The sequence below is a fragment of the Xiphophorus couchianus genome, chromosome 6 (assembly GCF_001444195.1).
Source record: "Xiphophorus couchianus chromosome 6, X_couchianus-1.0, whole genome shotgun sequence".
NCBI classification, from domain to species: Eukaryota; Metazoa; Chordata; class Actinopteri; order Cyprinodontiformes; family Poeciliidae; genus Xiphophorus; species Xiphophorus couchianus.
Window position 1 is genome coordinate 14,173,567 of NC_040233.1, and position 13,019 is coordinate 14,186,585.

The following is a 13,019-nucleotide window of genomic DNA, read 5'->3' on the forward strand; positions in this document are numbered from 1 at the left end:
AAAATGTACCTTGTGTAAGAAAGCAAATGCCATGTTAATTTAACTGTAACGAGAAACACCACCGTGATTTCCATATATTAATATAGTGAATTTCATAAAATTCAAACCCGCTTAGTTCAAACAGTGTGATGAAATATAACACATGCTACCTCTGGCTGACTGGTAGGAGAGCTTATAATATTCAAAGGGAGCCAGTGGTTTGATCCAAGAGATGGTCACTGAATCTTCTGTCACATCTGAGACTGCCAGTTCCTTTGGTGGGTCCATTTCTAGGACAACAATAGGTAAAGAATTATTAACTACTCAAATTCACAATTCACAATTGTAATTCACCATTGCGAATTTGAATTGACCATCAAATTCATAATGGTTAATTCATATATATTTTACTCATATATATATATATATATATATATATATATATATATATAGGGATTCCCCTGGGGTTTTAACAATTCTACCCAGAAATAAACCAAAATTTATAAACTGATTACTTGAGGAATATTTAATTTGTAACACATGGAAATAGAAGCTCAAAAATGATAGAATGGTATAAATTATAAATGGCCGTTGTATGTCTGTTTTATTTGCTTATAAAACCGTAAATACAAACAAAGATGGGAAATGACCTCTACTTGTGTAGCACTTTATCAAGTCCAGAGAACTCCAAAGCACTTTATACTGCATTTACTCATTCACTCACACACAAACACCCCGATGGTCCTACTGGACAGTACTGACTACTGTCCAGTAGGAGGGCAACCTACTGGACAATAGCCACAGCTGGCTACTGTCTGACCACCAACCGCAGGCAAGACTGGTTAAGTATCTTGTCCAAATAAGACAGACAAAGCTTGTGTTCAAACCAGCAACCCAACGGTTACAGGACAAACTCCTACCACTGTTGCCCCATTAAATTAAGATAAAATGTCTGTGATAACATTCAAAATAATGCAAATAAAACACTAATCAAGTAGATAAGTATTCAAAATATGGCACAAATGCTTAATAGATGAATAAAAATATAGCAAACAAACTATAAAACAACCAAATATCAGATTAAATAAAGCTTCACAATAGCAATTCTGGCTTAGTTTGCTTTCAAAAGCAGCATGTGAAAATATATTTTTGTTCAAAAATAGACAAAATGAAACAAAATTAAAGATGTTTATTTCAGTAACAATATTCATTTTTGTTGTAATTTCAATTATATGTAATTCTATATATCATATATTGTTTTATACATTCTATACATATTTTCTAATAAGTTTTAAACCCACCAGAGGAGAAAAAACTGTTCTGTCAGAGATATAATACTTTTTCTATGTCCCGCAGGCAGATCACAGTAGTGTACAGACTATGTAAGCTTACATCAAAGCACAGTTTGAAGCTTGAACTGACCATTGTGGCAAAATGACTATCAAAGTCAGCTCAGCAAAATCGTCTGTTATAACTGTGGCTAAAACGTAAAGCCAAGCGGCATATTTTAAATATGGCAAATGAATCAAATGCGAAGCTAAAAAGAAGAGTAGAGCTTCACAAACGCTCACATTCAAAGAAGACAGATCAAAGTAAGGCCCTGAAAAGAGAGGTGGAAGAAATACTATGCATCTGTCTCCAAATCCCCATCCAATTTCATCCTCAAAAATGTGCTTTTAATGTGTAGGTTAATCAAAAAAGGAGAACAAAAGACACAGCCAAAAGCTGCTGAACTGTTTTTGTTTAAATCTGAGCCTCTGGTAAAAGTTAAAATACTTATTTTTGTGATGCTAGGCATTTCTATTCATTCAAATACTTCCCTTCTTATGATAAATTTCTCCTTGGAAAAAAAAAAGAAATAAAAACATTTTTGAAAAAAACTAAATGTTTTTTAATGAATACAACTCTGACCCTCTTCTCTGTAATTTATCCACTCAAAGATGAATACTAAACTTTAAATGTTATGTTTTCAACAAACTGATTCGGATGAAATATGGAAAAAAAATCCTGGGAAATATTTCACATGATAAAATAAACTCATTCGAGAATGTTAAAGTGCTTTAGTGAAGTAAAAGAGAATTCAGATGAGACTTCTGAGTTACTGCATACAAAAAAAAGATTATAATAATAAGCAGAAAACCAAATGTGAGCCATATTGTCCCATTGCTTGTTCTTTCAGTCTTCTTTCTGGAATATAATATGTCACCAGTTTTTCACAAAATTCTTCTGGCAGAAAAGGTCTTTAATTCAGAACAAACATTGAATCATTAGTCAGAGTTCCTGTTGATTCATACTTTGACTGTGGTGAATATCACAATATATATTTGTTGGAGACAAAAAAGTATTTCTTCTACAGTTCTGCAAAAACAAAAAGCCCCCAAAAAACATTTTTGCCAATGCAGTAATTTGATATCTCTTTAATTTAATGTTGCAAGCTTTTTTTTAAAACCCTTTTTATCACCCATTCAGATACACACATTAATGTCTATTTTTTAAGAAGGCCTTATTCCCATTTTTTGTTTATTTTCTCGAGACACTCTTCCAAATTAATCCACCAAATTTCCGTGAAAGGTGTGCAGTAATTTCACATATGCCCTTGTAATAAAATTGTCCATCATTTACATTTTTAAAAAATTGCTTGAAAAGGAAGACATTGATTTTCATAACATTTTCTGGGTTTTAAAAAAATGTATTCTGTGCTTTGTATTAAGGTGAAGTTAAGTGAGTGCAGTAATTTTCCTGGATTTTCCCAGGATTAAGAGTGTTATTTAGGAAAAAAAAGCTTCATGAACGAAACACTTTACAAGCAATTATAAAAAGTAGCTGCCGATTCCTTTTTGCTTTGAAAAAGTCGCAATTGCTGAAAACTGTATGTACCCATGGCACACACAACACATTTCAGACTGAGCAGCTCACCTGTCCTGAGGGATGCCGTAAGGGGCTCAGAGGTAACATCCCCTTGTATTGTGATTAAACTGAACGTGTAGTGAGTGGACGGCAGCAGGCCCTGGACCAGTGACCTCGTCTTGGAGCCATCTAGTGTCACCTTAGAAGTGTCTGTCCCATCAGCAGAGCTGTAGCTCAGAATGAAGAGGTCAGCGGGTGGTGCTGGGGCACTCCATGCCACCAACACTGAATCTGATGTCCCTTCTGACAGGTAAAGGTGGGTTACAGGCCTGATCCCTGGAGGAACGGGGGTTTAGAAGTCACTCGGTAGCGTTCAAGAACAGGTTAAAATTCCAGCGGCGAATGAGAGGCGGTAAGGGACAAACAGTCGCAAGATGAATGGAAATGAGTGTCAAAGCCGTGCAATGATGGATGGGAGCGCCGTAGGATGGTGTAATAGATTCCTTATAATAAAGTTGAGAAGATTAGACTTGATGAACAAGGTGAGTCAGAGCAAACCGCAGTCATGTGGCAATAATGATTTAATTGGTCATGAAATGGAGAAACTAATGAGATTACCTGCAATAATGATGAAGATGTGACGGAACTGTAAAAGCCTGATAACAGCAGATGCTGCTGTCATGTTGTCTGACCCAAAAGGGAGGTAATGTAATTTATATGAATCTTCTCCAAACACAACAAGAGTTTCATTTGATTAGCCAAGTGTGGATTCATATAGCAGGAGAAATATAGCAACAATAACTTTTCCTCAACTGATTAATCCAGATGAAACACGTACTGAACAGATCTTTTGCCATCAATCGTTGCATTAAAGCTACATTGTTATTACTGACCTACATCCACAAATGTTGGTTTGAGGCACCAGTTTTTGTCTTTCATAGACCGCCGTGATATTTTACTTCAACAATGTCAGCAGAAATTTGTGCCACGGAGACTTCTTTGTCATACTTAATGATGAGCCCAGTTGTTCTTCTTTAGAGTAGCAGAAAGTGCTATCCAAAGAAATATTTTGTTGAAGAAAGTTATTTCTTTTGAATACCACTTAAATATTATAAAAATTATGATTGTGGTTATGATGACTGTTTTTTTAAATTGATGATAGATGACAGTAAATCAATTAGAGAGTTTATACAAATTGCCTCGCATTTAAACACATGCTGTTGGTTTTTAATTCAGTAGTGTTTTATACTTTTCCCCCCTAAAATCTGGTTGCAAACAAACTAGTGTTTGAGAAAAACTCTTACATAATTGAGTGAACCTAAAAATATCTTTCAAAAGTAATAATTAATTAGTTAGATGATCCCTGGTTAAGGTGGTGAAAACATGGTATTATCAATAGTATATTAAAAGAGTGGTAAAGGTGGTATTGATCCACAAAGGGCCCCAGACATATTTCATTGGTTTTGCCATCACAGGTTTACCTAAGTGCAGGCAGTTTCTGCCAATAGGCCAAGCGGTGAATGAAAAGATGACAGACACATCAATAGTTTTCCCCTGACTTTTTTTGATCTGTCATTTTATCTTGTTCTTATCTCTTTGCAGGTGGTGAAATTGAAGTCACCCAAGAATGACGATGAGGATGATGGTAATGATGATGATGTAGTGATAGCAACAACTGCCAGTCTGCCATGATGGTAGCAGTGAACAAGAAAGCAGATGATGAGTGTGATGATAATGACAGCAGAGAAGACAGTGGTGCCCGTCATTTGGACATCATCCTTTGTGTGAGCAAAGACCACATCAAGCTTTTTACAAAAGTAACAAAGAGCCTACAGAGGTGGGAAGAATGACAGATAATCTGACATGTATTCTGATGGACAGACTTTGTGAAAAAACAAAAAAAAACAGGAAACTGACTGAATGCAAAGAAATGGCATCAGGTTGAGAAACAAGACGACAGTGCTGGTTAAAATTCCGGCACTGTCGTCTGAATTCTGTGCAGCATAGCTACATAGCTGCACAGAATTCAGCAGAAACAAAGTCAAATACCAGTTACATGCAAAACAGAGGTGTAGTAAGGAAACACTTGTAACAACCTCATTAACTGACTTGAATAATGTATCTCTCCTAATTGCTGCTTCAAAGCCTTTAAGGTCCTCTGTTTTCTTTTAACATGGCGCACCTTACCTGCAGCCACACTTTAATTCATTATAGTCACAGTTTGCTTGATGATGCAGCAGCATCTTTAGACCAGTCTCTAGCTTCTGTAGTAATTGGCTGATCTTTCATGTCTCTGTCTATGCACAGACTCTTGGGAATTCATTTATCTCTTGTATTTTTGTTGATTGAGAGACTTAAACTGATACTGGTAAGAAACGTTTCAGTAAAATTGCAAAAGAGAAAACAAAAAAAACTGTGATTTATTATTTATCGATAAGAAAAAAAAATCTGACTTTTATTAAATTGTAATGCTACTCTTGCTTCTTCCAAATGTATGCATTAAATGTTTGTCTTAGTAATTATTCTCATGATATGTAAATACAAAACTGACATTTCTCTTTACCTGTAAAGGCATCTATGGTTGCTGCAGTGCTCTGCTGCCTCCCTCTTCTTGCTGCTACTGTGATTGTATATTCAGTTCCAGGGTCAAGGTCTGTCAGAGTCGTGGTGGTTATGTCTTTAGGAACTGTCAGCTGGAACAGAAAGATAAAGACACGCAAGTTCAAATTGAGAGCAACTACACGCTACAGGTTCTCCAAAATGGTTCAGAGCCTTGTAAGATCTTAGTCAACAGAGTGTAAATCCCTATAATGTATGAACTTTATCCCTGGGCGACAGTAAACTGGCTCAGATTTGTTGTGTTTATTACCTCAGTTGTGATACCAGAGGAAGATGTGTAGGTGACCCTGTAGTGGTCAATTGGACCCTGGACTACACCCCACACCAGAGTGATGGAGTTGTCAGTTGAAGCTGTCACAGTTAAATCCATGGGTACATCCAGGCCTGCAACACCAGATGGCAAACATAACTTTATTACATTCAGCAGGACTGTGAAATAACTTTAGCTGAGAAGACCTGAGACTGGATTTTGGCATAACACTATTATTATTCAGAAAAAAAATCATTTTTTTTAAATGCATATCACAGGGACAAAGTATCTCCAGTATCACTGCAATTTCTCTTTCATATATTTCTTCTACTAGCTTAAACAGCAGATAGATAATGGAAAAATGTTTATTCAATTACTGGATTAATCATTAGAATAGTGAAGATAAATTACTAGTTTACTAAAATAATAGCTTACAACAGTCCTAAAAGCTAACTAACTTTCTTAATTACATTTTCACAGTTTTCTTACAGCTCTGACATAAAAAATTGCAGAACCAATAAATAGCCTTAACAGTGTAAGGGCAGGGTATTAATTTTTAATAGCTTTAAAGCTAATGTAAAGTTAAACGTTGTCTGAAGCTTCCTCATCAGATATTGAGAATTAAAATTAAGACAGAAAAAACTTCAAGAAAAACTGATGGTGATAAAAAACAACTCCTGAATGACCTAAGTTATTATATAATAAATACTTTGTGCCAGAGATCCATAAGTAGTTGCTTTAATCTAACTATTAAAGGGGGTTTGTCTGTGACAGAACCTTCAAAACCATCAAAGGGATGACTTTACATAAACCATAGAAATACAATTATCTGTTAAAAAGAAGAACAAAACTATGCAGTTTGAAAAAGTAGCGAGGCATCCATGCTGACATTTCAAACAGGTGAAGGTCGAATCAAGTTTTTTTTTTTTTAATACTCAGTCAAACGACTCAAAACACAATAAAAATTCTAATGGCCTTTGGGTTGCGGAGATAAAGAGAGAGGGCCATTAGCTAAATAGCATAGATGATTACAGATTTAAAATGCTGTAATGGGAACTTTGATCCAACACAGATAAAATGAAATCGCTAAATACTTCTATAAAAAACAAAAGCAAAGCCAGAATCTTATTTGCCTGGCATTTTCAAAAGACTCATATTGGTTGAAACATGAGCGATCAGTGTGATGTGAGCAGTGACTATTTAAAACAAATGAGCTGACTTGCTATGCTGAAACATTTCCTATATTCTAAATATGCAGAAGCTGAAACTTGTTTTCATTCACTGAATCAAGAAGAGTTACCTGTCCTGGCATTCATCGTTGCTGGTGTACTCTGGTTGATACCCTTCATTGCAGAGATACCAATCCCGTACTCCGTACCCGGCAGAAGGTCTGTTGCACAGAGACAGAGAGAGAAGCAGCAATTCAACAAGCAATACTTCAAACTCTAGGAGACACTTTCACGTTCTCCTCTTCACAGGCACTTAGAAAATGAAGGTTTCCATCACAGCTCTAAAAGATAAACAAAGGTTATGAGGACGTTTGCATGAACACAGGAGTGATTTTTGGAGAAATCAGTTTTTGTCAGCTGCATAATGATTGGAATCAAAGTCAAATGAGAAGGTTTCAAAGTCTTGAGTTGCAGAAATATAGATGAAGAGACGAACAATGGAAAATAAAGAGGGTGGAAACAGGGACCTTTGCATCATTAAGGCCTTTAACAAATGAAAAAATATATATTCCAGATGACCCATCTTTCCTTCAATGTGCCTGTAAGACAGCAAGAGTATCAGGAGATACCATCAGTAGCCCATCAACCAAATGTTAGCTCTAGAGACAAACCTGCCATGTAAAACACAGTCACTTCCCAACATCTTCAGTGCACATCAGATGGACTGTGATAAGACTAACAGCATAACAAAAACTGAAAATTAAGCATTAAAGCCCTGCAGAGCTCAGTAATAAATAATATATGAAAGTTTTACAGCAGAAATTTAAAGAAGTTAAACCAGAATTTCTTCTGCACTCACCTGTGAGATTAGTCTTAGTGGTGGCACCCTCATTGCGTGGCACAATCACTTTATCATACTGATCTCCTGCTAAAGTGCTGTACACCACCTGATACCCCTCCACCTGTATTTGAACATTTAAACATTTGCAGAAACATAAATCTGAATGTAACCTTTGGAAAACAAAGAAATGCTATGCTTCGTATCCTTTTATTCGTCAGCCTAAATCTCATGTGAACCTTTTTAACACATCGTAGTGTTATAATACAACATCATGGAAACAATGTTAAATTGGGAGCCAGTCAGCGTTTAAGTTTTCTTTAAAAATTTCATGCTGTGGTATGGTGTGAAAGGATTTAGTGAGGTAGAAACTGCACAGGGATGGTTACAGACTGGCTTTGTCCAGAAGTCTAAACCTTCTATCTTTAACCATACATTTATATTTTTAGGGTTTTTTTGTTTGCTTGCTTGCTTGGTTTGTGCTTTGTGATCAATGAGAATGAACAATATAAATGTGACTTTGGTGTGAAATGGAAAAAAAGTCCCTTAGTGATGGAAAGAAGAGTTTGTTTCAGACTATCATTAGTATTTACAGTTAAAGCACCTAGAGAAAAATCGGATTCAAAGATTTCCTGTGCCTTTTACCTCCAAAATCCATGTTTTTTTGTGGCAAAAGCACATTTAATATGTTTTAGATATTATGTTTCCAAAGTAGATTTTTTAAGTGTGTTAGGGGGTGTATCACAATCTGGAGATTGTGAGCTTCTACATTGTATTTATTCTATGATTAGTACTAACTTGGATTTACAAAGAACTAGAAGTGAATTCATATCTGTTGCATACCACTGATGGGGAGTGATGGCATTTGGTCAGTAGTAACATTTTCAGTTCCATAAAAGTTGAGCATTAAGTCTAATTGATGGATTTGTGTGACTTAAGTACATAATTCTACAGTCCGCATTACTACATTTAGTTCAGATAATCTGTGGTGTCTGTACTTTAAACGCGACTGTACAAACAGCATTTTTCTTGAGTGACAGGGTGTTTATCTATTGACAGCTCGAATGCTCACTGCTGAGATCAACTTGGTTTTTTTTTCCTGCAATCTAATAATAACCTTTCAGTCGAGAGCTCTAATCAGCATAATTTCATAAGCAAAACAGAAATGACAAAACTGACATTCAAATAACTAAAACCTCTTATCTTGAGATGAATCCCACAGCCATCAATCTCTTAAAGTGGTTGAAAGCAAATTGAGACAAATGGATTAAATCTGTCTCACGTCTCTTTACCTCAGCCTCACTGTTATCCCATTCAAGCTCGAGGGTAGTGGAGGTCTTGGACACAAGCCGTAAGTTCTTGGGGGCATCGATCTCTGAGAAGAATGATAAAGCTGACAATGTTGGGGACACAAAGACCAATTCTCAGAAATTGCGAGCAAGCAAATATATCAGCAGTTTTTAAAAAAAGCACCAGAAACCACTAAAAGAAAGAGTAAATGTATCATATGTAGTCTTTATGTAAGGCTGCTATTTTAGCTCTTCTCACATTCCCTGATCAATGCAGATTCAATGTTAAACTGTAGCTGAAGATAATACACTCAAAGGAGTTCAATAGCTTTTTCTGTTGAAGGTTGTGCTTTTCTATGCGATCTTTAGCAAAGTAAAAGCTCCTTTGTCGAATGCAGATAAATAATATGGCATGCATTAGGCCATTATGCCATTACTCCTGAATTCACACATGCAGGTAAACCATCACTACATCTGGTTGCTGTCAGACCTCACCGGTTGTAAATTCAGTAGAGATAGAGCCGCTTTCATTTCCTTTCCTAACTCCACTTACAGACACCTCGTACCGTGAACCAGGACGCAGAACCTGTACAGGAGAAAATAAACACAGCTATTTAAACTGGTATATTTCTTTCTTACCATTGTTTTATCTCCTGATACAGGTGGCAAAGCAACCCTTTTATTTGATCATTTATGCATATCACAGGAAACAACAACTCTGAGCATGAAACAAAGATAAAGAGACACCCCTTGAGAACTTATTCTTTTTATAAGTGATATAAATGACAGCTGAGTCCCCTCATATGTTAGAATATTATCAAATCTGTGATGATTCATACAACACACAAATGTGCACCTGTAATGAGTACTGGGTAAGTGTGGGCTGGAGTCTAAAGGTGGTCCGCGGGCCCTCTCCTCTCACAAGGCCGTAACGCAACACAATCTGATCGATCTTTGCTTTTGGTGGTGTCCACTCCACAAAGGCTACGGTGTCTGACACATCACGCACAATCAGCTGAGTCGGACCATCAATCACTGCAAAAAAGAAACAAAGCAACAAAAAACAGGCATCATGTTGTCAATCTGGACAACGATTGTTTGCTGTCTGTGTCAATCCTACTGTGAACTGAAACTGAATGTTCTTATTTTTCAACATAAATTCAGCCTTTTCTTTTATAATAGGGAGGGATGCAAATAGTCACAAGTTGACTTAACAAAAGCAGTTGTCTTGCATAGCTTTCACTCTGGTGAAGTAGAACAGGTGTAACTTGGGCTGTTTTTAGTAGTGCTCAGAACTAATTTGGCATAAACCAACTACAAGGTAAATACAAACCTAATTACCTGGGTAAGTCTTTGCTTTCTGCTCAGTAGCCCTAAACTGAAGTGAATGACAATCAACCAAGAATAAGTTATGGTGGTGACTTAATCTGTGTTTCACTAGCTTCATAAATTGAAAATGAAATCAAACCTAACTTAGCCATGTTGAATGTCGGAAAATCAGGACATGGTGTTCTTAGTGATAAGTAAGCTGTTTATTTTATTTGCATGCTATATATCTAAAGAGTAAAAAGACACATTTACTAATGAGGGCTGCAGATTATGGTGTGTGTAAAGGACTTAAAGGTTATTGGAATTGAACATTCAGCAACTTTTTCCAGGCTATTTATATGACTTGGAACTTGAATTTTTCCACATCTGAGTAAAATGGGATACAAAATTAGGCCACATTCTGCAACAATTCAAAAGTGCCACTCTTAATGTCAATTGAAAACAATGTTTTATTTTCTCAGGTTTTGGAAAACACAGCAGACTGAAAACGTCCCAAGATGAGACGCTGCAAAGTGTGGCTCTTTTAAAGCAAACGAAAAGTTTCAATCAAACAGACTGAAACTTACTCAGTTTCAATCTCAGATGGGGATCTGAATTCCATATTGGAACATTAAAATAAAACCCCCAAACACATTGTGTTAGCACTCAGTGCCTCAGGGTTTGACAGTGGTCGATGTGGATTTATTATCAGTGAAACCTGGTCTGACAGCTACTCATGTAAAACCTATCAGAGCTGACACACGCTCTGACAACAAACTTTTTCTGTGAAAGGTGTAAAACATGAAGCGGGATACAAGTCAGGAAAATATATTTACAAGATGTAAAACGCTGCACACATATCATGGATAATAAGGGAAAACCCAATTGCCTGACAAATGAGGGATTCACCGATCACTTCTCAGCATAGTGCCTTTATCAAAAATGATGAGATTTATGTCAAAATAATGCCATATTAGATACGTTTACAATTAATGCTTTAAACTGATGGCTTAACTCCAAGAAAGCTATGGTTTGACAGCTGCTGGTTTTAGCAGATAACAGAAGTAGCAAAGGTGCCAAGAACTCAAATCGACACCTTTCTTCATTACAAAATGAGGCTCGATGTTAAAATAAAATGCCATCAATGAAAGGTTTCACCTTTACATAAGCAAATATTTATTGGGGTATTCCTCAACCACCCAGGCTTAATCAGAATGAGTTACAGTAGATATTTATACAGTACAGACCAAAAGTTTGGACACACAGTTGTGTCCAAACCTTTAGTCTGTACTGTATATAGTCTTGCAACAGATTATTGGACAGAATTGGACTTGGCTCCTTCATTATTATTTGCAACACATAACGAATGAATAAAATGCATTCAAGTTTGTAGTTGTGCCATGACTAAATGAGAAACAGAACAAATATTTCTGCAAAGCACTATATGTCTGTGTGCATTTTTGTAAAAAAAAAAAACACACACACCAGGCCTCTGTCAATAATTACATTATTCTCCATTTTATCTGTTTTATATTAAATTTAAATTAAATAGTAAGTCAATTTTATTTAACTCAACTCAAAAAGAACCAAGCTGAGATTTCTCATTACTACTTTTATGTCACAATAATTCATTCCACAAGACATATCTCAGAATTTAAAACTTGAGCAGCACTCTATGCTTTGACAGCATAGTTACTCACCAATGCTTGTTACAGGTTTGACTTCTCACAGAAATATCTCACAATGATTTTATTCGTACAGGCGGTGAGCTTCTGAGATCTAAATAAGTCTCAATTTCAGACTTGACATATTGCAGGTCCATTCTGATCCTTGATGTATTAGAAATTGGCCCCTTGAGTCTTGTTCTAGAAAACAACCTAAGGAAGCCCCTTCTTGGGAACCAGCTCCCACATCAGTTCTGCTCTCCCTCTGGGCTTTCTTCCTGACTCCTTATGGTGCTCCCTCATCTCCAAGGAGGGATAAATCTTTGTTATGAATAATTTAGTAACTTCAAATTTGTCTTTTCCGCTTTTTTATCCAATAAGGTGTCATGCAGCGAGCTACTGTGAAAAATTAATGAGGAGATGACATGAATTATTAATCGATATCTAATTACAACCCCCAAAAACTGAACGACGACTTGACAGGAAATTGATGGTGTTTTGACTGCAGACGTCGGCGTCTGAATTGTTATGGATGAGATTTGAATTGGACCTATTACACCTAAATAGTGTCTGCTGGGTGAGGAGTGGGATCCATACATCAGCTACTTTGCACTGGAGACAAAAATATGAGAAATAAGATAACAATACTTTTGTATGCCTGTACAGTTAATGTACAGTTATATAGCTGTATAGTTAGTCTTGCATCTAATTTGTTTACATCACCAATAATAGAACCTGAACAATTTTCCTTCCATAGAATCGGGAGTATGTTGCATTGCAATATGCCCAGTATAATGTACAGTCATATTCAATAACTTAGAACATTACTAAAAGTTCATTTGCTTCAGTAACTCAAGTCACTAAATGTAAAGCACTATACAGATTAACTGCACACAGACTGATGTTTTTCACGTCTTTATTGTTTTATTTTCTGCTCATAAAAACATTTTTATGAAGAAATCTGGGTATAATGGAAAGCATGTTTAATAGTTGTTAAATGTCCTTATTGTCAAATATGGAAAGTATATTCCTTACTTTGCTAAGATCCATTATACA

General features: G+C 36.1%; 1 protein-coding gene across 6 annotated transcripts in view; it reads right to left on the reverse strand.

The window, feature by feature from the left end:
- The window catches only part of tnr (tenascin R (restrictin, janusin)), a 167,287-nt gene that overhangs the window by 36,681 nt on the left and 117,587 nt on the right, over positions 1-13,019 (reverse strand). For 4 of the 6 annotated variants that reach the window (XM_028021451.1, XM_028021450.1, XM_028021449.1 and 1 more), the window contains 9 exons: positions 9,848-10,026; positions 9,487-9,577; positions 8,995-9,095; positions 7,724-7,826; positions 6,996-7,085; positions 5,696-5,829; positions 5,390-5,519; positions 2,896-3,162; positions 150-269 (listed from right to left, as the gene is read on the reverse strand). In XM_028021451.1, the coding sequence (XP_027877252.1) occupies positions 150-269; positions 2,896-3,162; positions 5,390-5,519; positions 5,696-5,829; positions 6,996-7,085; positions 7,724-7,826; positions 8,995-9,095; positions 9,487-9,577; positions 9,848-10,026 (1,215 nt within the window). The remainder of the gene's footprint in view (positions 1-149; positions 270-2,895; positions 3,163-5,389; positions 5,520-5,695; positions 5,830-6,995; positions 7,086-7,723; positions 7,827-8,994; positions 9,096-9,486; positions 9,578-9,847; positions 10,027-13,019) is intronic. The other 2 variants (XM_028021452.1, XM_028021453.1) reach the window with 2 other exon arrangements.